Here is a 24,428-nt window from a genome sequence, read left to right as displayed (position 1 = left end):
CCACTTGAGCGTTCGCATAAGCAATAACACATTTTCCCCTAAAATTAGTGTGAATTCATCCAAAAATAGTTGAAACCGCTATTTCGCACTGTATCTAGATTACTCATTCCCCTTCCGAAAACTTACAGTGTGAATATGGATTCTGCAACTATTTGCTATTAACTGGAACTATTTTTACGTCCACCCCAAATGTGTTTTTTGCAATAAAATTATTCTCTGATGACTGAACTGGGGCTTTTTTGCTTATTTACAATTTGGTTTTTTGTACACTCATACATATTTCATATTGGCGGCATACAGATTATTTATTACAAAATGTGGTTTGGATTTTGAAAAGCTAAACTAGTGTTTCAAAAAGCTGCATATTTAAATGGAAAACTCATGTTCAGATTTATTAATGCATAGCTAAACTGCATGATTAGGGGAAATTTAAACCAATTAACACAAATCATAGTGTATCACATATATCTTCGCTCACTCACACTCGACGAAGATTTTAAACGAAAGAAGTGACACAAACGTCGCACACGTTATGCTCGCTCAGCAGCCAACAGGTTATATCTGACAAAAGTCAAATTTAATGAAATCCATTGGAAATGATTGACCCTAAGCATCATAGTAAACCGACAAAAATTTGTCTAATTGTCAATATAACTCTGTCCCTGTGCGTTTTTAATAACGTGTGCGTATATCGAAAGTGATAAAATGGCTGAAACATATTTTTCCAAATATCTTACTATCGTTTTCAACTTATTGTTTGTGGCAAGTCTAGTGAACAAAATACATAATTTTATCAAAAATTTGATTAAAAAACGAATATTATTCACGTGTTATTCATTTAGGCATTTGCTTTCGCGATTATTGTTGTTGGCGCTGTGGTTTTCATCCATTACAAGAATTATCAGGATTTTTTCGGGTCGCACATGTCATTTCTTCCAATTATTCTGATGATCATCGTTGGAGTCATAGTCATTCTCATTGTTGTTGGTGCTTGTGGATCGGCAATTGAAAATTCTTGTTCATTTCTTACGGTATGCCATTAAATCTGTTGTTTGTTTTTGATTAATGAAGTTCAAGTCGTTCTATTTTATGATTTTTACACTTTTTCAGATCACCATTGTCCTGATAATCATCTTCCTTTTCGAATTGTTCATTGTAATCCAAGTTATCAAGAAACATGTTCTATTGAATCCCAACAAAAATTGAACAAAAAGACTTCAGTCTCAAATATGGATAAATTATATCCCATACTCAGTTATTCATTTAAGGACAATGACTAATTTGAGCTGCAATTCAATAAATACAAATACACACTCATTTTGTGATGATAAATATATGATTCAGTTTATTATTTGAACACAAAGCTTTTTTTTATCGAACAAATATTTCTATATGCTCTCCAAAGCTATCGCGAAACAATTTGTATGCGTAAAAAGTACATCCGATGACCAAAATCTGAAACGACATTGAAAAAAAATTAAATATGAGTCTATTTTGGAATCTAGTTATTTCATACCTGAATCAATCCAAACGAAAGGCTAAAGCCGGCCGAAATAGCTGCTATCGATCCAAAATGATTGAGTAATGGAGATTTGCAACCAGTTTTGGTACAAAACCTTTGTCCTTTAGGCAAAGTTTCATAACAAGATTTGGGGATATTTGTGTGCCAATCGTCTGGTCCGTTGATACCACAACATTTCATCTAAAGAAGTTTAGAAATAAAAACACGTTTTGATTTATTCTCACGTGATAATTGGTTCAAGTTAAGAATCAATTTTTGGAATAGATTTCTTTGGTTTGGAAATTAACTACTCAAGCAAAACTGCTATGCGATTTCAAATGAAAAAAAATTCACCTCAGTTTGTAAATGTTCCCATATTCCCTCGTTACTTTTGTAGTCATTGAATATTTTGTTCAAATTTTTCGTCAAAGTTGCATCAAGTTTCGATTTTTCAACGATCACAGCAATACCACATGCGATTTCAAAGAGGTAAATTACAACCAACACCATCATAAACTAAGGAAACAAATAATTGTAAGTGGAAAATAACCCTTATTCTATTAGAAAGAGTCACATACATATAATAGCACACATGGACTTTTTCTGATTTTGCCAATGAAACAGAGAAGTGTAATCACAAATGTGACACAGCCGACGATTATTAAACCAATGCCATGCAACCCCAAATGATCACCTACTGTATTAAAACGTTGTCAATAAATTGCATTTTTAAAATAGGAAAATATTTACCTAGAAACTCTCTATACTGTTGATACTCTACATAGGTGAAAATACCAATGGTTAGCACTAAGAAACCCAGTATCTTGAATTGGAAAAAAACAATTGAATCGAATCACAAAATCAGCTTTGATTAAATGAATCTCAAACTTACGACAAAGAATAAATTCAAACAAAAAATCGTGATTCGAAGTCGTTTTATCAGCAAATTTCCTTTGGATAATCGAGTTCTCAACCAGTTTGCCATTTTTACTTTGAAATTGCGAAAAATTCGTAGAGCACAATAATCTAATGGAATTGTAATTCGACTATTGAAAATCAAAATGAGCAAAGTAATAACAACAACGCATCAAAAACAACATGAAAACAAAAATGAGCAAGATAAGTGAAAAAAATCCCTCTTTATTTCATTATTATTCATAGATTGAGTCACAATTATTTTATCTTTTATTTTTCCATTTAAGACTGTTGGTGTTGCTCGCATACAAATCTTGTACGTACAGTGTTTGTCATTCACACATGTACGTGCTTGATACTATAGAACTTATGACTTTATCACTTTTCTCATTTGATAAATTCATTTTGACGATTGCGTTAAAAATGATTTTTGTCCAAGTAGAAAAAAGAAGCCGGAAAAGATCAAGTAACCGTAGAGAAGAATTTCAACCGCCTGTCGAATGAAATGGACAAAAAATCTGTTTTTATTGATTACGTTTCGATGTGATTTAATGTTCACATTATTCCTCTGTTTTATTTTTGTCGAATTACTTGAATACACACGAGGCAAGCTCCAATGGCAAAGAAAGTTCCCAGATTGGAAGTGACAAATTCTGCGGACGTCTGAATAATCGATATGCATCCTGTGTCCCATACATTGCATGTTTTTGGGTCTTAATCGAAATTTTGGCAGCATGCTCTTGGAATAGTCTTGTAATCACTTGAATTCGTATATACACAGCACTTGTTCTACGTAAAATATCGGCAAAATTAAATCAATGATAAGTATTCATAATAATGAATTGGGCGATTTCGAGTATTTTTTTTACATCAATTTGTAGCTTCCTCAAGAACATTTGGTTTGCTTCATAGTTTTTGAATTTTGTTTTCAATTCCGACTCAAACTCTCGGTTTGAGAGATCGTTTCTGATCACACCAATATATATTATGATGCCAATGGTAGTTATGATGAACAGAATCAACAAAATAGAAGCCTGAAATGGATTTCAATTGAAAGAATTTACGAGCAATTGCAAGAGGCAACACTGTCTAGCTCATACGCTATAGCAATGTTTGACGTTTAGAACTGCTGTGGAAACTTTGTTGGGAGCGCCACCAACCACAAATCTCTGTAACTATACGTACGTGTGAAAGTAAAGTCTTTGTGTGTACGTTCGTGTGAATGCAAAGAGTCTATGTGTGCGTTGTACACAGAGGTGTTGATTAGTTCGAACGTCGCATTCAATGTTGCATCATGTTAGGTGGCGCTATTGATATACTTTGCTTCAATCGTCAACAGAATACATCAAGTATTTCTCCGTTTTGGCAAGAGGTTAAAAGAGAATCAATTACTGAGAATGCCGGCTTGTGTTCATTATTGTTGGCTCCGAACATATTCAGGAATATGGTTAGAACGGTGGGGGTGCTGATCATCATAAGACACATTATTAAACCGTCCAACTTCAGTTCTGATTGAACAATAAATCAAACTTAAAACAAACATTTGCATCGATGAATGGTTGATCACATACCCAAGTTTTTTTTGATGCATCATCAATTTGGCACAAATCACAAGGAATGCAATACTCATTGCTTGAAAACATAATTAATATTATAAGTAACACTTACAGCCATCAGAACGTTTAGTGTAAGAAATGAATATCTTAGTAAAATGACTTTGTTCGCCATGGCTTCTGTGCTTATGTTGATTGAAACGCGTTAAAAATTCGACTGAGTTCCGGTAATGGACTTAGTTCAACATGCTATTTGCCAACAGATTTGCTTTTGCAAGTGAATACAACACACACTTTCATACATTTAAGAGAAAAGCTTTTTAAAACAACTAAAATCTATAAAATCTGACTTTCAACAGAGAGCGATATAACCACACTGCACCAATTTATACTTTTGGAGAAATTTGACTGAAATTTGTCTATGATATTGTTTGTGTGTCCATTAATGTTTGCCAAAATAAAATTATGGTTGAATCAATTGTGGGTCTCTCAATGTAATGACGAATGCAGTGTATAGTAAATATGAATAGTTGAGGTCTTGGAATTATTTTAATCTTCCGGAAGAACCAATACACGTTTTGACTTTTGAAAAAACCTCGCAAAAATTATTGATTGCTTCTTTGATAATATTTTCAGTAGGCTTGATAAAAAAAATACTTTTTTATTATGTTTGGCACAAATGTTATCTAAGAGTCAATCATCAGCTGAAAAATAGAGTGGGATACGTATACGTGCAAAGTTCCATTGATAAATAACGGGCTATTGCGCCGTGGATGATACGGCCACTTATGAATAAGTTGTGAGTGCAGTATTTTTTATCGAATTTGATAAAAAAAAAGATAGTTCTTACTCATTAATTACATCACCAGGCCAAAGCATCAATACATAGAAACACCTATCTGCAAAATGCACGACACATCGATTGCGTTTCTACACATGTACAGTACCGATAGAAAGTTTGGGTAAGACCGTACGACAGGCGTTTTTTTTTCAGAACAATTTGAATTCAAAATTATTTTCATTCGTATTTTCAAAATTTGGTTGGTCAGTATTTGTTCTTCAAATGATGCATACCGAATATGAAAAGCTGCACTTTTCTTGATGATTCGTCAGTTTTATATATTTGCGTCGTATTTTGTGCGAATAATGCCACTCGTACCGAAACTTTATATCTGAAGTGTACTTTATCGAATCGTGGGTATTATCAGCGGTGTTGTGTTCTTTGAACAATAGTCGCTGGGTCACTCTGTTTGTACTTTTAAGTATTCTTTTCACATTTCATTTGAAGAAAGTGACGAAATTAGTTCAGTGCTCGTTTGTTTCAATTAAATTGGAGTTTTGAATAAAAGAAAACAACAAATTCCATCCGATCGATAAAGCTGTTGGAGAGTTAATTGGACAGCTAAAGAAAATCAGCCAAAATGGTTGACATCGGTTTGAGTTTTGCGAAATATATTGTATTCATTTTCAATTTTTTATTCGCCGTAAGTCCAATTGAAATAGAAAATGGATACGCAAATTATGTTTATGTTCATTACATTTGCAGTTGGTCGGTCTCTGTATGGGCGCTGTTGGCGTTATAATCAAAACCAAATTGGTTCATTTTGAAGCTTTTACGAGTAAATTGCGATAAAAAAAAACTTTTGGAATTAACCAATAAAATAACTTATTTGAACAACTAACCTAATTAATATCTTGAAATAAAATTTAAATCTTAGATCAGGTTCTATCAGCTTTTCCAGTGGTTCTAATTGTATTTGGTTGTGTGATATTCCTTATCGCATTCCTTGGCTGTTGCGGATCGGTCTCAGAAAACACGTGCTGTTTATTCGGTGTAAGTAGTACTAGGCTGGATATGATACCACTCATTCTCACGTGGAGTTTTTTTTTTCAGTTTTCAGTCATACTGATCATGATTATTTTGTTTGAAGTCGGAATCAGTATTTTTGCCTATGAGAAGAAAGATCAACTGGACAGCTTTGTGGAAAACAGCCTTCGCGACACGCTCCGAAATATTAAAGATGACTCAACATTATATCCACCGTGGCATTTACTGCAGTATGAAGTAAGGATTTTGCTTAAACGAATATTTTTCTAAAGTTCAAGTGTCCCTTTCTGAATAAAATAAATTTTTTAGTTCAATTGCTGTGGCATCAATAGCCCAGACGATTGGAAAGCTGTGAATGATACAATCTATTTGCCGCCATCATGCTGTCACCTGAATATTGACGATCAAACAACGTGTCTTAAGGATCAAGCTTCAAAGCTTGGCTGCAAAAAAGCCCTGATCGATTTCTTACACGATCACATAGTGTATTTGGTTGGCATTGGAGCCGGAATAATAGTTTTTCAAGTACGTATAAACGAAAACTTTTTTATTGCTTAATCTTTCCATATCAGATTCCTATCAGTCTTGGTCTACGTTTGAGTTACATTTTATGTAATTATTTTTTTATTCGAACTAATATTTTTTTAGTAAATTAATATAATTTCACTCTCTTACAGTTATTCGGCGTTGTATTTTCTTGCTGCTTATTCTCAGTGTTCCGGAAGAATTGATAAAATACTCAAATATTTGTCCAACTGCGGCCATAATACAAATGAGATTCTATATTTTGATAATAATGGTTCAAAGCAATGAAACGAATCAAGAAAAAAAGAAATACAAGATCTACTAACAACTAAAAATAATCAACAAAAGTAACAAGTCACAACGAAAACAATAACAAAGGCTAACCAACTGACAACAAACAATACAACAAAAATTGACACAAATAAATCTGAACGTAATTGTGATCGAAATATAATGACTAATCATATATTGTAAAAAAACCGCTTTTTGTCAATAAAGTGATTGTGATTCTGATTTATTTATTCACGAACTTATGAGTTACGCGTGTGTCACGAGTTAGTATATACGGCGATTAAATTCCGACCACTTCATTGGGAACAAAGTCAAAAAAGGCGCCAATATACTAGTTAGTAATTTAAACTCAAGATGTCAAAGTGAACTATGCGCAATGAAATGTACGTTGACTTAATACATTATGTTCTATACTCTCCATCAAGCCCGAAGAAAAGTCCAATAACTTAGACACTTACCAAATAGTATTTACATCAAAGTTCGAGGCACGAAACAGGCGCCAATACTGCTTTAAATAGATCTGGCTTTATCCTGAAGATATTTTTTTACTTCAATCAGACCAATTGGCGCTTGTTTGACACTTTGAAATTTAATCTAAATACTTCTTGATAAGCGTTTATGTAGCAGAAAATTACTTTTACAAGGCACCAAATCGTAATTGCGTTTACTTGCTTTTATTTATTGAGAGAAACTTTGTTTTTTCTTTCCTGTTTAGCTTGTTGTGTGTGCAATTGTGCATTCAAACGTAAAACTAGCCAGCGAAATTGGACAAAATCAGCTCCGAATATACGATACAGTCTATACATTAGGGTGGTCCAAACTGATTTATCATGGTAAGGTATATGCTCCCAATAGCTTAAAATTAAATTGGGCTCAAAACTAAATGATTCCCCTATTTCAGATAAAAAAAATGTTAAAATCTAATGGTCGATAGAGCCGTACTCAAAATGGCTGTTTTTGACCTATTTTTCAACATATACATATATTGATAAAAAAAACCCATAGGTTATTCAAATCGAATCTGGTGACATATCATTTTTAGAGTTTTTTGGAACGCTGAACACGAATCCGTTGTCAAAAATTAGCTTATGTTGCTTTTTAAGAAAGTTTTAGTACAAAAACATGTTTTTTTAACAAATTCAGTCATATAGCAAAAATACATGGTTTCAAGTGTATTTTTAACACCAAATTTGAACTCAGCGCCTCAAATTACCTTAAGATTGACTATGCTGATGACAAAAATCGAATAATTTCAGAACTGAAATTTTCTAGTAGTGTTCACGTATCGAAAAAAATCACATTTTTCCACGTATTTTTCCACCAAAAGTAAATTTTTGTTCAAAGCAGCCATTTTTATGGTTTTTTTGGCCGCAGAATTCGAATCCACCCAAAAAGAAATAACAAAATTTTCTGTGGGAAAAATTGATATTTTTCTATACATTTATACGAATTTTTTTGCATTTTTTCGGTTTTTCTCCCATAACTCGTACCCTATATGCGATGGAGCAAAACTTTGTTCAGCAAAGTTTTAGATCTCGCTGAAACCTATAATTTCGCCGCAGACAGTCTCATCACTTTTCTCCTATCAGTAAGGATATAAAGGCCTTGGTGGCTTTTATCAACTATCACTATCATCTCCTTACTGATAAGAGATAAGTGATGACTGACTGCGGCAAAATTGTAGCTTTCAATGAGATCTAAAACTTTGCTGAACAAAATTCCGCTCCGTCGCATATGGGGTTCGAGTTATGACAGAAAAACCTAAAAAATGCAAAAAAATCCGTATAAATGTATAGAAAATATCAATTTTTCCCACTGAATATTTTGTTATTTCTTTTTGGGTGGATTCGAATTCTGCGGCCTAAAAAACCATAAAAATGGCTGCTTTGAACAAAAATTTACTTTTGGTGGAAAAATACGTGGAAAAATGTGATTTTTTTCGATACGTGAACACCACTAGAAAATTTCAGTTCTGAGATTATTCGATTTTTGTCATCAGCATAGTCAATCTTAGGGTAATTTGAGGCGCTGAGTACAAATTTGGTGTTAAAAATACACTTGAAACCATGTATTTTTGCTATATGGCTGACTTTGTTAAAAAGAACATATTTTTGTACTAAAACTTTGATAAAAAGCAACATTAGTTAATTTTTGACAACGGCTTCGTGTTTAGCGTCCCAAAAAACCTTAAAAATGATATGTCACCAGATTCGATTTGAATAACCTATGGGTTTTCTATCAATATATATGATGAAAAATAGGTCAAAAACAGCCATTTTAAGTACGGCTCTATTCTATCGACCACTAGATTTTAACATTTTTTTATCTGAAAAAGAGAATCAGCTAGTTTTGAGCCCAATTTAATTTTAAGCTATTGGGAGCATATACCTTACCATGTCAAATCAGTTTGGACCACCCTAATGTTTATAAATATGACGACATACATCTCAACTCCATTCATCACCACCGACCACCGAAAATTGATATGTTTTCAAGAAGATGTTGTGCAAACTATTAGTAAATGAAGCTTAAAAGAACCACGATTATTTTTTTCCCGAAAGAAATACATTTTAATTTGGATCATGCATGACACATGTGTCACCACAGCATCAGAAGAATGCCACAATAGTGTTTGACCAATTAAATTGTTATCTATTGATACCGGTATTTATTCTGGAAAAAGTGATATCATCACTCATTTTAAATTTCAAATTTAATCGATAACATGCAATAACAAATGCGACTTCACTTGCACGCAAGCAATTATACGAATTGTTTATAACTCTTTCTCTCCTTTTCGGGTTCGAACATTCATGGAGCTGGCACGAATATGATTACATTAGGTGTAAAGGTTTTCACCAGAATTTTGGTGTTTTTGTAGAAAAAAAGTCAAAGTTGGACAATACATTTTACTATTAAAAAATAGCTTATCTTTAAAAAAATTCCATTCACACATCGTTCGACCAAGTTCAATTGAAAGAGATCAAATGACACTGAATCAGTGCAATGAAACTTGCACTCACAATAAATTAGTCATTTGTTGTTTCTATTTTCGCGATTGCTTTAATCAAATTCAGGCGTCATAATTTCTTTACGCTATGCGTCAATTTCTGATAAAAATCTGATAGAAATTCACTTGTCAGAGAAACTGCCTGTTCAACACATTCGCACATTTCTCAAATGTATATCGCATATATATTCATGAGATGCTAATATTCAATGTGTTGAAATTATTCCAAAGAAATTCCTGTAAAAATTAGAATGAAACAAATGATGTGAGTGTAAAAGTCATAAATGGTGCAATGTGTTGTTTTGATTTATCAATAAATTACTGAGCTGGTAATACTAACACGCTTATCATCATCACGAGTGTGATAACAATTATAACAGAGCTCTTAGTCATACTGGGTAATACACGACTTGTTTACGATATGAGACGTTACAATACATCGACGTGAAATTCTGTTTTCCATTGCGACGCGTTTGTACTGAGCACTCTCGATCGTTCGCACTTGATGGGGATTTACGCTTGTATTGTAATTGCGTGAATCATACGTCGATAAAAAGTACGACGAGTGAACATCGAACGTTCAGATTCACTTTCAACGTCAACAAGTGAAACACGCGAATTATTTCACCACACATTTGTTTCAATTTTTTTTTCAATTTTAGTTTGCTAAAATCCAGAAAGAAGTGCAATTATCCGTGAACAAAAGTTTCAAAAGTGAGTGTATTGTGAATGCCCAAAAATTTGGTTCGAAAATTCGGTTGACCCCAATATTTCTTGGATTATAAAACGAAAAAAAAACAACAAACACATTAAATTTAGAACAAAGACATTTATTGCGCACGCATTTTAAAGTACAGTTTTTGTTTGCAGAAAATCAAGCAAAATGGATCTGGGGCTAACATTCACAAAATATGTGGTCTTCTTTTTTAACTTTTTATTTGCCGTAAGTTTGATATACACTTCACAAATCCAAGGTTAAATAAATCATTCAAAATGTGTATTCGTGGAAATTCTTAATTTGTAGATAATTGGCATTGCAATGATCACAGTCGGTGCGATTGTGCGCACAAAAATTGTTGACTATCATGATTTCATTGGTAAATATGAACGAATATATCTGTTTTTAATTGTTTGGCTGTACTTTACCTGAAATTTAATTACAGATTACGATCTAACACCATATCCCATTTTGTTGATTGTGGCTGGGTGTGTTGTGTTTCTTATTGCATTTTTGGGCTGTTGCGGCGCCTGTAAAGAAAGCACATGTATGATTTTCCTGGTAAGTACATTTCAAAATTGATATTGAAGATCGGCTCTTTTTTCAAGAAATCTATTCATTTCTTTACAGTACTCAATCATCGTGATTTTGATTGTTGCATTTGAAGTCGGTATTATTGTAGCTGCGTATGTAAAGCGAAACGATGTAGAGAATATTGTTGACAAAAAACTTAATTACACATTGCATAAAGTCAATGAAATCGATACTTTCGCTGCTTCCTGGCATTTGCTACAAACTGAGGTATTTTCGCAAAAGAAATAATCATTTTTGAATCATATCAACTGTGATTGTATATTTTTTATTCTTAGTTGAAATGCTGTGGTATCAAAGGACCAGAAGATTGGGATGGCATTTTGCCAGGACAAAATTCGCTTCCAGCTTCGTGTTGCCTGAGAGAAAAAGGCGCTCAATGCAGTAAGGGTGATGCATCGGTGCAAAAAGATGGCTGCAAAGCCAAATTCCTTGATTATTTGAAATCCAACTTGGTCACAGTCGCTGGCGTTGGCATTGGAGTAGCAGTAATACAGGTATGTATTATGTGTACGGACGAAAAATATGTTTGTTCAATACATGAGTCATTTGTTTTTGTAAAGAGAACCAACTGAAATCGTCGTTTTGTTTTGAAACTCTTTCGCCATTCATTCGTCATTAAAATTTCATTTTTTTTTTCATAGTTATTCGCCATTGTGTTCTCCTGTTGCTTGTATTCGGCTTACCGAAGAGATGTTCACTATTAAACAAACAGAAGCTGAAACACATCATTCACCATACCAGGATCTCAAATTATGACCAATTGGAAATTTTTTTCAAGATCACTGGTTTCTGTTAAATTACACAATCAATTATTTACACAATAAAATAAAATATTTGAAAAATATCTAGAGATTGTGCCGAACTTATTGCATGAAAATGATAAAGTTTGAATCTGAATTTCGGTAGTTGTTTTTTGAATTTTTCTTATACGATTTGCTCAATTTTCATATTGCATATACAAAATATAGCGGTTTTGTTCACTTGTTTTCTTCTCCAAACGATCATCGTTTGGATGTATGATTTAAATGATGTTATAAAATATTCTAGTAACATATGACACACATTATTCCCAATATTTAGAACGGTAGCCCTGAAAATTTCCGATAGTTCAAAAAATTTCTTATTCAAATCTTTGGTTGACTCATTTTAAGAATGTGACATTTGACAGTCAAGAAAAATGTCTGTATCAATATAATGACGTTTGAATGTATATATCGTAAACCATCCAAATTGTAACAATTGAACAAATAGACTAATTTTCTGCAAAACTTTGAAGGGTAACTGTTGTTTTTTATATCATATTTGAGAAGATCATGAAAAAAAACTTCCGATATGAATATATGACTTATTTGTATTTTTTCAGAAAATTGGTTTATTTTAAGACTATGTTACAATTTGGATGGTTTACGATAGAATAAAAAAAATTTAGAAAAACGACGTATACTTACTAAATTTAACACGTTAATTTTTACGCAAAATACATTTTTAGTTACAAAATCTCATTATATAAATGTCCTCGTTTTTTATCGTTTTCCCGAAGATTTGTCCGCGTTTTTGCTCAGAAGCATCTAACCACCTTACTTATAGTCATCTAAAGTTTTTCCAAGTTGTTGTTATGAGACCCACTCTCAGAGTCTCTATCAGCTATCACACACTCACATGGATAAAGGTTCGAAAAAGAAATTTCAGGCAATCATTGAGTTTTAATCATGTATTTTTTGCGCAATAGGACAGTTAGAGAAGAAATGTTTCATTTATCACTAAAATTTCTCAAAAATTTTGTTATTATCAATTCGATGAGACGCTTTTAAAACATGTTAAAGTTATCTATGGGGTAATGTAATAACATTCGATCACCCTACTTCATTTTGAGCGATTTTCTTTCACAAGCCAAATGTGAGTCGAAAGTTTTGGTTGTTGACTGAATAGTATATAAATCTGGATACTATACAATACATGCATGCAACAAACAAATCAATTATTTTGGCCATTCTGTCACCGGAAGAGAGATGGAATACGTGGTTGCCCTGTATCGATGGTGAAGGATACTAAAACATTTATCATTGTTCTTATGGTATGTGTGTGTCCATGTTTGTTTTTAAAACACAGGTACATCGAACATCGAGGTGCTATAGATAATATATTTCAAATCAAAAACTATAGATGGCCGTTAGATTTGTGTCAAAAAATCACGTCAAACCAAGTATTTTCTGCAAACCAAGAAAATCTCAAAGTATATCCACTACAACAAAATATAATCTTAAACGAAGGAAAAACCAAACTTGAATCAAACAAAATATTGGAAAAAAAAATGTTTGGTGTGTTTTGTGTGAAATATTCTTTGTACATTTTCAACGTGTTGTTTGCTGTAAGACTTTATACATTCTGAATTTTTTGCATACCATCTGCGTATATGATTCCAATGTATAATTTTCCTTCATAGATGACGGGCATTGCATTGGCCACAATTGGTGGAATTATTTACCATGGATTGATTAATTATACGAAGTTCATTCGTAAGTATTGGAATATTTGAATCTAATCCTATCACTAAAAGCAATCTTTGAATTGCAGCGGAGGAGGTATCGGGATTGACAATTATTCTGATAGTACTTGGCGTTATCGTTTTCGTAATTTCATTTCTGGGATGTTATGGGGCCATAAGCGAAAATGCATGTATGCTATTGATTGTAAGTGTAATCCATGACAAAAGTATCTTTTTTGTGCTGAAATCCAACTTTTTCAGTATTCAATTTTGGTTGTTATGTGTGTAATGTTCGAATTGGGAACCATAATCGCGGCCAGTGAGAATAGAGATAGGCTTAATCGTTTTGTTTCTACGAGTATGAATAAAACTCTCCACGAAAGCAACACATCTGAGCCATCCAAATTGGCATGGGATTTTATCCAAGATAAAGTAAGTATCATTCGAATGTTAGAAATTTGGAATCGGCCTCATTGTGAAGAGTAAATAATTCGAAATGGATTTATAGTTCAAATGTTGTGGCAGAAATGGCCCACAAGACTGGATAAACGTAACTAATGTTTTACCAGATTCATGCTGTGAAAATCTAAAAGAAGGACTCGAATGCACCGAGAAAGTTGCATTCAAACATGGTTGCAAACATTTACTGATCAATTTCTTAGAGGAACATTTTTTAATATTTATTCTTGTGGGCGTTGCCGTCAGTTTCTTCCAAGTATGAAATGTCAAATGAACGTTAAGCTTTTTTTGTTTTCATCCCAAGCAATTTTCTCTTTGCAGTTAACATGTACTCTGCTCACTTGTTGCTTGTATTCCGAATTCCAGCATCGTTAACGTTGCCAGAGCAAGACGGGAAGAATGCTTATGAATATCTAGAAGGTAGTAGATGACTGGTCCAATCAGTTAAAGTCCAATCCATTGGCAAGGAAAGCTGGTCCAATCCATTTTATTTCAATATTGTTCGTGTCATTATTCCAATGTTTATAGTTTGATCAAAAAAAAAAAAAAATCACAACAATAAATTCACTCATTTACGAAATAAATGCTGTTTTCATCTAGTTATCCACAAAATGTCAATCCTTCATTTTTGGAAAACATAGTCGACCATTGTATTGCTGTCACTAGTTAAACTCAATGTCAAAACACATTCTCTCTCGATAATCAAGTAACTCTCTCTTGAATCTTTTATTTATATAAGTAACCGACCACCGAAGAGGCAAAAAAAATCGTGAAAATTGGCATCATGTTCGGATTGAAATGTATCAAAAATTCCCTGTTCGTCGTCAACTTTCTATTTTTTGTAAGTGTATTCACTTTCCAATCTCATTTGTGATAATTTAACAAAGCTCAATTAATTTGATGCATATTCCTTTAATTCCACAGTTATTTGGCCTGGGATTGACCATCGTTGGGGTGCTCATTTACTACAACGTGGATTTCTACGTGGAAATAATTCGTAAGTTTGCACAAGCATTTGGTTTTTAAATGATGATTAATTTTTATATTGATCAATTTACAGCGGAGCATGTGTCAGCATTTCCAATTGGCCTGATTGTCATCGGATGCATCATATTTGTAACTGCGTTCCTCGGTTGTTGTGGTGCATGTACTGAAAACTCCATTTTTTTATTGGCTGTGAGTAAAGATGACGTTTGTTACAAAAAATTAGCGTATTTTTTGGGAAAAAAAGTGAAATATCAATATTTTATTTCCAGTTTTCGATTGTGTTGGCTATAATGTTCATGGTGGAAGTGGGACTTTTGATCGCTGCCAGTATCAAGAAAGATGGCTTAGAGGTGACTGTGCAGGATTCTCTCGAAAGAATGCTCAATGAATATAACGAAAATCAGAATTATCAGGCGTCTTGGCATTTCTTACAGACTGAAGTATGAAACCAAACTATTTCGTAATAATTGACAAATCAAAATATTTCTTCACTAACAAACCAGAGTGTGTGATACGAACTAATATTTTACTTGTAAAATTGTTACAGTTCAAATGTTGTGGCATCAATAGTGCCACTGACTGGCAATCCATAACAGGAGATGAACTTGTGCCACCATCATGTTGCCAGAAGGCACAAAATGAAACATGTAGAAAAGAAAATGCATCCAAAACCGGTTGTCAAACGGTGTTACTTGAGTATTTGCGCAACATTTACACCATTTTTACTCTCATTGCCGTTATCATCTGGTTGATCCAAGTAAACTTCGTCGTTCTTAAATTTTTAATTTTTTTTTTCTAGTTTAAGTTTCGTGGTTACAATACTTTCAATTTGGACTGAATTCTCGATTCGTTCTCTTACAGTTCATAGGCATCATATTCGCTTGTTGTTTATACCAACACATAGGCATATAGACTTGGAGATAAGAAGCACACACGGCCGATTTGCGGAAAAAGAGACAATGTCTCTATCTAAGAGACATCTATGAGCTATGACATACAGTCACTGTTTCCGATACTATCAAATACGTGGAAAAAAGATGAGAATAATGCGAAAAAGTGTAAAAAAGAAAACAAGAAAAAAAACTCGTTTCAAATTTTTGTTTTACACAAATCTTTATTTTTATTGAACTTAAACGTTTATCAAATAGTGATTTCACTGAAATGGAACATGCGGATCATGTCCACGGTGAAATGTATGTTTGTGGGGCGGGGGGCATACACAAAAGTGTACATCACATTGATATATATATATATATATATGTTACATGAACATTGAAATGAGATACGCACGATAAAAATTTGGTTTTGCAAAAAATGTGTTAATTTTCGGGAGAAAAAAAAATTTAAGGCTCATTCTAGGCTTTTCAAATGCTAATCAATAATGTTTGGACCAATTAACATTTATCAAGAGTTGTTGATATTATTTGTCTGTGTGTGATAACCATATAAACCGTTCAGTTTGTTTACGTTCTTAAGCCGATAGTGCTTCGCTACACGATATATGAAAATGTTTTCATTCTTAATTCCTATGTGAATCATTCTTAACATCCAATAATATCGGCTAAAATAGTTATTTTTTTCGCTTTAGAATAATTGTTTGTGTTCATGTTGAGAATTCCATTGATAAAATTAGATGAATTTTTGTTTTTCATCGGTTCTAAAAACATCAATGTAACACATAGATCGATATACTATAAAATTTATTTAAAGAAATAAATATATAAATCTAAGAGTTTATTTTGTTTCTTCAATTCGATGGTTGATTCCGTTTTTCGTTGGTGGCGATATTTCGCCCACACACAGAGAGAAAAATAATAGTTGATATATTTGAAATGAACAACAAACAAATTCATCATTTTCGATCGAAAAATATGATTTCATCAAAATCCAAAATATAATCTTCAAAAATATGTAGATTTTTCAAAAAGATTTGTTCATTTCGAACGAACGCTAAATTGATTTATTGTTTCAAAAAAAAAAAAAAAAACAGAAGGAATAGTCTCTTCTTCCGGCGAGTGTTTTTGTTTTTCTATGAAAATGTTAAAGTTCAACGAATATAGATGTTATGCCTCGTATATATAATATATAAATATAGTTCAATGAAAGCCTTAAATAAAACTAACGATCGAAAAATATGATCGATTTTGATATATGTTTAAAATACGCCATGATCTTTAGTGTTGTTTCATTTTTCTTTTCTTTTTGTTTGTTGTTTTTGTTTTGTTTCTGCGTCGGTTACAGTTTTTCAGCTGATCCTGAACCAGTTTCAATTTAGTCTTCTTTGATTCGATTTAGTATTTGTTATTTAGACGGCTTCGTAGTTCTTACGGAATGCACGATACAAGCAGCATGCATATCCCAGGCCAACAATCTGTAAATGGAAATTAATTGTGAATATTAGATTTAAAAAAAAAACACGAAATATCGAATCATTCAATAGGAAATGTATCCTCACCTGAATTAAACCAACAGCAACAGCAACACCAGCCAAAATAGTCGATTGGGAGCTCAAATATTTCAGCAGCGCCGGTTTGCAGCCAGTTTTCGATGCATCGGTCTTGGTACATGGTTTATCCTTAGCCAAACTCAAACAGCATGATCTTGGTAAGTCGGTACTGTTGAGAACTGGAATGAAGTCATCTGGGGTGTTTATGCCACAGCATTTCATCTATAAAAAAAGTGAGTCAGCCAGTTTGATGTTTAAACGAGATCATAATTTCAAAATCGATGAAATTTGTCGTAGATTGTGTAATCTTAACAAATCCAATACAACACCAATGATAGTTTCATAAATTAACTTGAACATTTTGTAAAATTGTTTTAATTTTGAATGCACAAAAAGAAGAAACTGATGAATAATTCATACCTCGGTTTGCACCAAATCCCATGCTTTTTCGTTGGTTTTGTAATCCTTGAGTGTTTGATTGAATCCTTTGTCCAAAGCGGCATTCAAGTCATCTTGTCGAACATAGCCGAAAGCGCCAATTCCGATTTCGAATGCGATGATCACGATTAACAGCAATGAGAACTGCAATGTACAAACATGAACAAGAAAAAAAACATTTAGAAAATCCATTTCCGTGTCCTAACTTACAATTTGCCCAACTTATTAGAGAAAATTATTCTTCTGAGAAAGCGATAAATCGATTGATTAAGCGGAAATCATAGTTTGGTTTGTAATCAAATTTTAGTCCGAATTGATCCACAACGAGCACTTGCTGTGAGAAAATTGATATGTTTTTATCATAAAAAAAACTCTTACCGTGAGCACCATGCAGCTAGATTCTTTAATGGCACCGCAACAGCCCAGGAATGCGATGATGAATACGATGGCGCCGATCGCCATCAACACAATCGGAGTAGACCATAGTCCTTCGCCTACATTTCCAATTTGTTGAACGATTAATATTTCAGTGGTGTCAAGTGAATTTAGAGTGAATCATTTCGCTTACCCAAAAAGTTTTGATAATGATTGAATGCGGTGAAAATCACAGTTCCAACCGTAAGTATTGCTATGCCTGTCAACTGTTAATGGTTGAATAAATCAAATTTACACGAAAAATTGTTAATAGAAAAATGATTCATCTTCTTATTTTGCTTCGTTTTTTCATGTAAAAAAATAAACTACAGAAGAAACTTACGGCAAAGAGGAGGTTGAAAAAGAAAACTGAATATTTAGCACAAGTCACACCACAATCAACCATTTTGCTTATCTGAAACAAAACAAAAAACGAAGACATATAAATTGATGACTCTTGAAATCGCAGTCGAAGTCAGTTCAAATAAATTGAGGTTTTTTCCACAAATTAGACTACAGAAAGAGCATTTGCATGATAGCACATGATATCTGTATCAGCAATATATTTCATTTTATGGTTATATTTTCTACACTGATCTTCGCAGTAAAACAGTACAGCGTCAATTATTTAAAAGAGATTAAAGTGTCATAAATATTTGGATCATGAGCGTATATAAAATTATTATGAATGCGTTTGTGATTTCAAGCACAAAAATAGACTGTAGATAGATACTACATGGTTCTTGTTGACCCGGCAGTTTCAGTCTCCATTGTGGTAGATCTGATGAGTGTGTGTGTGTGTGTGTTCATTGCGTGACATTTTAATTGTATATTTATGTGCACACAAAGTGGTCGCACTCTGTGCTCAAATCATACATTGATTGAATCCGACGTTGCAATTGAAAATGTATCGTTGTGCCTCTGTACCAGGGGATATCATTGGTTTTGCATGAACATCATGGTGCTGAAATGGGCATTGACCAATGTAAAGAAATTAAGATAGGTCAACCGATTAACCTCAAACTAAATTGATTAATTGTTTATTTTTGCATTTCGTTTCCACTCAACGCCGCTCGAAGTTGACGACACGTTGACTCGATGTCGTGAATGTGAAAATTCAATACAAATCAAGTGAATAAATTGGAGCATTTTCTTGTCATGAAGAATTACTATCACGAGCAAAGGATTTGTAGCACTTGATTCACTATCCCGATGAACGTTTCAACGGAAATTCATTTCGACCACAGTCAATGGGCCATAAAATGGTTGTGCTCGACAATTTATGCGAAAATCGTGTGTTTAAATTATAAATGTAGCATAGACGAGTTTTATGCCGAATAGCGGGCAAAATTACATCTATCCAGCTATTTGAACATCTAGAGCGATCAGATTTTAAAAATTTATCAACTAAAATTGAATCGATAAGCGAAAAAGTGCATGTAAAAAAGGGAATAGCATTTCGAATGGGTTCACCGCTGTCAGATAATAGCCACTTTGGCTGGTTCAATCGAAATGGGATTTTTTAGCGCCGAACTGGGACACGTAGTCATTGAGCTCATCGGGACAATAACTCCTTTTTGAACAACGGCTTTTTTTCTAGTTTAATTCACAGTATGGATTTAATTGGAAAATCCAACTAAAAGCGTTTTAATGTAAGTTTCATCGGGCACAATTCATCCATATTGGGTTCGTGGAATGTATTGTATACACAGCAGCGTGCACGTGCGTATTTGTGTGCATGTACGGTTGCTACACATAGCACGCTGATTGAAGTACTTCCGAACAACAATAAATATGTTTACGTTTGCTCGTCCACCACGGAAAGTGCTTTCAATAAATAATTAATATACGTGTTCCATCAATGTTCGACACAATAAGTGCGTTTTTAAGGATATTGAACCGGCCTAATAAAACGGCGCCTTTGAAACAGCCACCAAAAAGCAGCAAAACATGTATGTGAAATACCCAATAAGGGTACAAATATAATTTTAGTTCATAACACAAGTTTTATTCTTGAAGTTGGATTTCAGCCTATTGGCCACGACAAATCAAACGCATACGGCGATCACTTGCTTTGTCGTTATCGTCGATGAATTTTTTCCACTCTTTGATAGAAAATGGCAAATGGTTTCACAAAAAAAATCGCGTGCTGACGACTGAATATGTTTATGGAAAATTATTATAATAAGAGGTTACTGCTACCGTGGTATCCGCTTTTGTTTATGTTCAACAATTTTTCCCCTCGCAATCTAATTGCCGAACGGTCGCTTTGTATTTTCTCTCTCTCTCTCTCTCTCTCTCTCTTTCTGTTCTGGTATTGTTTATACAGTGACAAAAAAAATACTGTCCCCAGCGGTAAGAGCGTAACATAAACGAAAGAATTTACATTTGGAACAATACATTGTTTGGGGAGTGTTCAGTTTTATAGCGCGCGCTTTTGTTGATTTGCCACAGTACCAGAAATAAATTATCGCTCAAACTCTCTCTCTAACACACATTATGTCTCTCTCCCTTTCTCTTTCACTCGAACTCGTTCACTTCGTATTTACTATTGTGTTGGCCATCCGATCATTATCACATGTGTGCGCGACATTTCACTTTAGCTTGCCCCGTATGCCCGTTTGTTCATACATTGCACGTGGTGTATTGTTTTGTAACAGAAATAAAACAACGAAAAAACCTCTCACAAAAAATCCACCTGGTTGGCTGGACAAAAAATAGAACCCACAGTACGTTCTTCTTAATGTAAATCGATTCAAAAATCAATTTATAACTGACTCAAGCGCACACAACCATCAAGCATGCATACAAAAATTATTCCGGCAGAAAGAACGAAAGAGAGAGAGAGAGAGAGAGAGAGAGAGAGAGAGAGAGAGAGAAAGAGAGAGAGAGAGAGAGAGAGACAAATTACATGACAACAACTTCCAGGCGCACAGTTGTGCAAAATGCGAGTCGTTTTAATGATCGAAAAATAAACAAAACCTCGTATTATTACGATAATCATAACGACAATGGGAAACATAGTTGCGATACAGGTACACTGTACACACGAAAAGGAATGTATGTCGTTCAATCATCGGTCGCTCGTTAAATGGTGACATGGAAATCAATACGAATACACGAAGCGGCGACAGCGGGCGTTATGGTCGATCTGATTCCAAAGAATTCGTTTTGTTTCTAGTTTTTTCCCTCGTATTATGTGGTAAATTTAGACGCAATAAACGGTTTGCGGTTGGTTTCAATCGAACGCAACTCACTGACAAAAAGAAATGTTTCTTTTCATTGGACGACGTTTGAAAAAATTCTTTTTCTCTGAACTACTTTCATTCGCAGTGTGTGTTTTTTCGGTCTGTGTGCAGTTTTCGTATCGAACTCTTCCCGAAATTCGGCGATGAATCAGCTGATAAAAAGAAATAAAAACAGCCCAATCCCGCGAAATGAATACAACAGATTTCCTAGTAAAAAAAAGAAGATATTGTTGTTCCATTCGTATCAAATTGTCATAATCAACGACGTTCATTTTGTAGCCTTATCAGTGACCGCTGGAAGTGCGCCTGGTATCGCAGTAAAATGGCAAATAAAATAAAGAAACACAACAGAAAACAACGAATAAACAAACATTTTTAGCGCGGTTGCCGTGAACGAAGTAAATAACTCATGGACTGAGGCATTTTGTCAGACGATGTTTTTAAGGCTGGGCTTAGTCATTTCGCGACATAAATAAGCTGAAAAACAAAATACTCCTTTGACCCCGCTGGTCGGTGGTATCAGTGCGATTGAAGATGCATGCGCCATTTTTGCTAGAATCCAACAGAAGTTGAGATTGCTTACTTGTTGACGCCGCTTTTCGTCATTAGCAACTTTTCTAGACAATTTCAGCGAAAATCACTTTTTCTTTCCATTTATATCATTGAATGTAATTTATAGTCAACGCTTGAAACTAAAGTGTGAAATGTACACCAAGACAAATAGCAAACCATCGTGCAATGCGAAATATGGAAATCGATTCGCTGAGATCATTTTAGCTCATTTAAATAAAATCAATGGATGTTCTTTTTTTCTGTTACTCTCTGTGTGTTTCCGATGCCGGTACATTTGCGTGTCTATGTACGTGCCATGAATGCGCGGTCCTTGTATGATTCTTAAGAAAGCCAACCAAATTAGATGAAAATATAAATAACACTAGCGGAAAAAACAACATAAACAATCGCTTTCACCTGTGTTTTGTTGTTTTCGAAACACAAACACCCAGAGAGAGAGAGAGGAAAACACACTGTTCCGTCGACGCTCTGCCATTGAAATTATTCACATCGCATTCGGGAAACGCTTCCATTGTTTTTGTGCACATAGACAATGCGAGAGCTATGAGTAATTTGAATCATACCGATTTGATGATGTACAGCCAAGCCAAGTAATTCGATACATTCGGTAAAACGAGTACATAGGAATATTTCATTTCAATGAAAAATGCGCAACAGAAACGCCGAGAGAGTGAGAGAGAGAGAGAGAGAGAGAGAGAGAGAGAGAGAGAGAATGAGAGAGTAGGGAAAATGCGAAGAAGAATGCACAATACAGCGCGTTAGATCGTCGTGTGTTTGATGGGTTCTTTATTTGGAAATCTTCAGGCACTTAATTTGGTTTGAGCAGAAAAAAAAACGGCAGAAGAAGAAGAAGAAGCAGAAAATAATTTTCATGCGTAATAGTTTGTGTTAGTGGAAACACCAAAATGTAATTTAAAGCGTTCCATCGTGCGCTTCACTTTGTTCTCTCGCTTGACACAACAATGGATCACAGCACACCATTAGAATTGCGTTATTTGATTTTTCGATGCGTGGATGTGCGTGTAAGTTCGTGATCTGCTGGCAACCAGTGCGAACGCGATGAAAAACACACACACACACAACAAGACATAGAAGAAAAAGAACAAATGAAATGTCGAAATACTTTTCACACAGCGCAACGAAATTGTACAAAGAAAGCCCTATATAAAAATGAAAACAAGTCTTCAATTGTTGTTGTATGTCGTTGATTCTAGAGTGTTCACTGTTCAGTTCAAGCGCTTCACATTGGAATTCTTCTTCTTCTTCCCTTTTTTTGCTCTATCTTCTTCGAAAAATGTTTTATTTCTTTGTTTGTTGTTGGCAGTCGTTGATTTTGAACTTAGAGAACTGAAATAGTTTTTGGCGTTTGTTGTGTATTATCTCTGTAAGCCAATTTGCTAGAAACAATAAAAGCGACAAAATATTATTTACAACATGCTAATTGACGACTCATTTTTGTTCATTTCTTCCATCTCTGGGCTTATCCGCGTATTTATTTGTTCGTGATGTAATTGTATTCTTTTTTGATGTGCCCCGTGCCAAATGACACTCACTCTAGGTATTGCATGAGTCAATCATTCCAGAAAAAAAAAACTACATAATGTCATTTTAATCTCATATTTCTCAATTGAATTGTTAGTGGTTTTAAGATCAATAAATAATGAATCCAGCCCCATGCTGAACTCTTAACTCATTACGCCACTACCAACAATACATAGCTACTGTGTAATCTTTTCTATCTATATTAATCTACAATTGATTATGTTATTTTTACCTCTTTTTATTTGTTGTCGTCGTCCAACTCACAATCTCGCTCGTTCGATATTCCAAATAATTAACAAGTTTGGGCCCCGTCTGCACGAGTGGAAACAAATCAATTACCGTTAGTTACAAAAAGTCACAAGCAACACCTAAACCACCTTAGATGCTATTTTTTTCTCTTTCTATCTTTAGAAAATTAAATCATTCAACTGAGACTATTTCATTTAGAATAGAGATGCAATTATCACCTTCTAACACTCACTTTTCGAATAACAATGAATTCAATTGGGAAAATGGCTTTTATTCTTTTTTGCTTTTTATTAGGGTATAGATGATGCGCGCGATCCAAAATATCGACTATTCCAAATGATACACAAATGCCGACTGAACTGAGTCTCTCTTCAAAACAAGCTATTTATTTGTTTGTGTCGTCGTTGCTCATACTCTCATGCAAACATACGGTCTCTCTCTCTCTCTCTCTCTCTCTCTCTCTCTTGTCTCTCTTATTCCGTTGTTGACAGTCTTATTAGAATGAACACTTTCGGCCATCTGTCAAATGATCTGTCAAATGTGGCTCGTTCACAATACACATTAAAGCATACCGTGGTAGGGCTACAAAATCAAGCCCAACATAACGGTAATTCGAATAAATGTTATGGTTTTTTTTTTTACTAAAACGAAC

General features: G+C 34.0%; 6 protein-coding genes and 1 long non-coding RNA gene across 14 annotated transcripts; 4 read left to right on the top strand and 3 right to left on the bottom strand.

The window, feature by feature from the left end:
- Window positions 1-1,319: 1,319 nt before the first annotated feature.
- Window positions 1,320-2,588, bottom strand: LOC129565694 (leukocyte surface antigen CD53-like). Of its 2 annotated transcripts, none has more exons than XM_055440845.1 (6): window positions 2,394-2,588; window positions 2,252-2,324; window positions 2,080-2,198; window positions 1,856-2,017; window positions 1,517-1,702; window positions 1,320-1,455 (listed from the first exon to the last, which is right to left on the bottom strand). In XM_055440845.1, exons 1-6 carry the CDS (start codon window positions 2,484-2,486, stop codon window positions 1,372-1,374), a joined length of 717 nt encoding a protein of 238 aa, XP_055296820.1. In that variant the 5' UTR covers window positions 2,487-2,588; the 3' UTR covers window positions 1,320-1,371. The 2 variants fall into 2 exon arrangements, with proteins under 2 accessions (XP_055296820.1, XP_055296821.1); XM_055440846.1 differs by having other exon boundaries at window positions 1,324-1,455; window positions 2,080-2,195.
- Window positions 2,589-2,776: 188 nt separating this feature from the next.
- LOC129565704 (uncharacterized) lies at window positions 2,777-3,928 on the bottom strand. Its single transcript, XR_008687654.1, has 4 exons — window positions 3,809-3,928; window positions 3,286-3,450; window positions 3,008-3,205; window positions 2,777-2,909 (listed from the first exon to the last, which is right to left on the bottom strand). It is a non-coding gene; the product is annotated as an uncharacterized LOC129565704 (long non-coding RNA).
- Window positions 3,929-5,125: 1,197 nt separating this feature from the next.
- On the top strand, window positions 5,126-6,851 carry LOC129565696 (leukocyte surface antigen CD53-like). Its single transcript, XM_055440849.1, has 6 exons — window positions 5,126-5,453; window positions 5,516-5,588; window positions 5,688-5,803; window positions 5,864-6,034; window positions 6,107-6,322; window positions 6,475-6,851. The coding sequence occupies exons 1-6, from the start codon at window positions 5,391-5,393 to the stop codon at window positions 6,526-6,528; spliced, it is 693 nt and encodes a 230-aa protein (XP_055296824.1). The 5' UTR covers window positions 5,126-5,390; the 3' UTR covers window positions 6,529-6,851.
- A 3,323-nt stretch (window positions 6,852-10,174) lies between these two features.
- On the top strand, window positions 10,175-11,779 carry LOC129565693 (23 kDa integral membrane protein-like). 2 transcript variants are annotated; one of them, XM_055440844.1, is made up of 7 exons: window positions 10,178-10,337; window positions 10,494-10,566; window positions 10,648-10,720; window positions 10,787-10,902; window positions 10,972-11,142; window positions 11,211-11,429; window positions 11,577-11,779. In XM_055440844.1, the coding sequence occupies exons 2-7, from the start codon at window positions 10,507-10,509 to the stop codon at window positions 11,637-11,639; spliced, it is 702 nt and encodes a 233-aa protein (XP_055296819.1). In that variant the 5' UTR covers window positions 10,178-10,337; window positions 10,494-10,506; the 3' UTR covers window positions 11,640-11,779. The 2 variants fall into 2 exon arrangements, with proteins under 2 accessions (XP_055296818.1, XP_055296819.1); XM_055440843.1 differs by having other exon boundaries at window positions 10,175-10,337; window positions 11,211-11,779.
- Window positions 11,780-11,923: 144 nt separating this feature from the next.
- LOC129565688 (23 kDa integral membrane protein-like) lies at window positions 11,924-14,463 on the top strand. Of its 3 annotated transcripts, XM_055440828.1 has the most exons (6): window positions 11,924-13,303; window positions 13,379-13,451; window positions 13,510-13,625; window positions 13,682-13,852; window positions 13,929-14,135; window positions 14,201-14,463. In XM_055440828.1, the coding sequence occupies exons 1-6, from the start codon at window positions 12,896-12,898 to the stop codon at window positions 14,252-14,254; spliced, it is 1,029 nt and encodes a 342-aa protein (XP_055296803.1). In that variant the 5' UTR covers window positions 11,924-12,895; the 3' UTR covers window positions 14,255-14,463. The 3 variants fall into 3 exon arrangements, with proteins under 3 accessions (XP_055296803.1, XP_055296804.1, XP_055296805.1); XM_055440829.1 differs by lacking the exon at window positions 13,929-14,135; XM_055440830.1 differs by having other exon boundaries at window positions 11,924-13,451.
- LOC129565699 (tetraspanin-9-like) lies at window positions 14,146-17,240 on the top strand. Of its 3 annotated transcripts, none has more exons than XM_055440852.1 (7): window positions 14,146-14,299; window positions 14,619-14,720; window positions 14,804-14,876; window positions 14,940-15,055; window positions 15,136-15,306; window positions 15,414-15,623; window positions 15,728-17,240. In XM_055440852.1, the coding sequence occupies exons 2-7, from the start codon at window positions 14,664-14,666 to the stop codon at window positions 15,776-15,778; spliced, it is 678 nt and encodes a 225-aa protein (XP_055296827.1). In that variant the 5' UTR covers window positions 14,146-14,299; window positions 14,619-14,663; the 3' UTR covers window positions 15,779-17,240. The 3 variants fall into 3 exon arrangements, with proteins under 3 accessions (XP_055296827.1, XP_055296826.1, XP_055296828.1); XM_055440851.1 differs by lacking the exon at window positions 14,146-14,299 and adding an exon at window positions 14,305-14,379; XM_055440853.1 differs by lacking the exon at window positions 14,146-14,299 and having other exon boundaries at window positions 14,582-14,720.
- LOC129565695 (CD63 antigen-like) lies at window positions 15,961-24,307 on the bottom strand. Of its 2 annotated transcripts, none has more exons than XM_055440847.1 (8): window positions 24,009-24,307; window positions 23,760-23,839; window positions 18,508-18,579; window positions 18,319-18,391; window positions 18,129-18,244; window positions 17,733-17,894; window positions 17,322-17,534; window positions 15,961-17,237 (listed from the first exon to the last, which is right to left on the bottom strand). In XM_055440847.1, exons 3-8 carry the CDS (start codon window positions 18,568-18,570, stop codon window positions 17,172-17,174), a joined length of 693 nt encoding a protein of 230 aa, XP_055296822.1. In that variant the 5' UTR covers window positions 18,571-18,579; window positions 23,760-23,839; window positions 24,009-24,307; the 3' UTR covers window positions 15,961-17,171. The 2 variants fall into 2 exon arrangements, with proteins under 2 accessions (XP_055296822.1, XP_055296823.1); XM_055440848.1 differs by having other exon boundaries at window positions 23,995-24,146.
- Window positions 24,308-24,428: the final 121 nt, after the last annotated feature.

The sequence above is a fragment of the Sitodiplosis mosellana genome, unplaced genomic scaffold (genome assembly GCF_009176505.1).
Source record: "Sitodiplosis mosellana isolate CC-2019 unplaced genomic scaffold, AAFC_SMos_1.0 Smas_scaffold_3, whole genome shotgun sequence".
Classification (NCBI taxonomy): Eukaryota; Metazoa; Arthropoda; class Insecta; order Diptera; family Cecidomyiidae; genus Sitodiplosis; species Sitodiplosis mosellana.
The sequence above is the reverse complement of the archived record's forward strand: the minus strand, read 5'-3'. Positions and strand labels throughout refer to the sequence as shown.

Excerpts from the sequence above, each read along its gene's own strand:
- LOC129565694 (XM_055440845.1), bottom strand. The coding sequence starts at position 2,486 with ATGGCAAACTGGTTGAGAACTCGATTATCCAAAGGAAATTTGCTGATA. Across the intron at positions 2,325-2,393 it reads GTTTGAATTTATTCTTTGTC|ATACTGGGTTTCTTAGTGCT; the intron begins GTAAGTTTGAGA and ends TTCCAATTCAAG. Across the intron at positions 1,456-1,516 it reads TTTCGTTTGGATTGATTCAG|ATTTTGGTCATCGGATGTAC; the intron begins GTATGAAATAAC and ends ATGTCGTTTCAG.
- LOC129565696 (XM_055440849.1), top strand. The coding sequence starts at position 5,391 with ATGGTTGACATCGGTTTGAGTTTTGCGAAATATATTGTATTCATTTTC. Across the intron at positions 5,454-5,515 it reads TTTTCAATTTTTTATTCGCC|TTGGTCGGTCTCTGTATGGG; the intron begins GTAAGTCCAATT and ends TTACATTTGCAG. Across the intron at positions 5,589-5,687 it reads TCATTTTGAAGCTTTTACGA|ATCAGGTTCTATCAGCTTTT; the intron begins GTAAATTGCGAT and ends TTTAAATCTTAG.
- LOC129565693 (XM_055440843.1), top strand. The coding sequence starts at position 10,507 with ATGGATCTGGGGCTAACATTCACAAAATATGTGGTCTTCTTTTTTAAC. Across the intron at positions 10,721-10,786 it reads TGACTATCATGATTTCATTG|ATTACGATCTAACACCATAT; the intron begins GTAAATATGAAC and ends ATTTAATTACAG. Across the intron at positions 10,903-10,971 it reads GCACATGTATGATTTTCCTG|TACTCAATCATCGTGATTTT; the intron begins GTAAGTACATTT and ends ATTTCTTTACAG.
- LOC129565688 (XM_055440828.1), top strand. The coding sequence starts at position 12,896 with ATGCAACAAACAAATCAATTATTTTGGCCATTCTGTCACCGGAAGAGA. Across the intron at positions 13,626-13,681 it reads ATGCATGTATGCTATTGATT|TATTCAATTTTGGTTGTTAT; the intron begins GTAAGTGTAATC and ends CAACTTTTTCAG. Across the intron at positions 13,853-13,928 it reads GGGATTTTATCCAAGATAAA|TTCAAATGTTGTGGCAGAAA; the intron begins GTAAGTATCATT and ends ATGGATTTATAG.
- LOC129565699 (XM_055440852.1), top strand. The coding sequence starts at position 14,664 with ATGTTCGGATTGAAATGTATCAAAAATTCCCTGTTCGTCGTCAACTTT. Across the intron at positions 14,721-14,803 it reads TCGTCAACTTTCTATTTTTT|TTATTTGGCCTGGGATTGAC; the intron begins GTAAGTGTATTC and ends TTAATTCCACAG. Across the intron at positions 15,056-15,135 it reads ACTCCATTTTTTTATTGGCT|TTTTCGATTGTGTTGGCTAT; the intron begins GTGAGTAAAGAT and ends TTTTATTTCCAG.
- LOC129565695 (XM_055440847.1), bottom strand. The coding sequence starts at position 18,570 with ATGGTTGATTGTGGTGTGACTTGTGCTAAATATTCAGTTTTCTTTTTC. Across the intron at positions 17,895-18,128 it reads CTAGCTGCATGGTGCTCACG|TTCTCATTGCTGTTAATCGT; the intron begins GTAAGAGTTTTT and ends TGTACATTGCAG. Across the intron at positions 17,238-17,321 it reads TTGCTGTTGGTTTAATTCAG|ATTGTTGGCCTGGGATATGC; the intron begins GTGAGGATACAT and ends TTCCATTTACAG.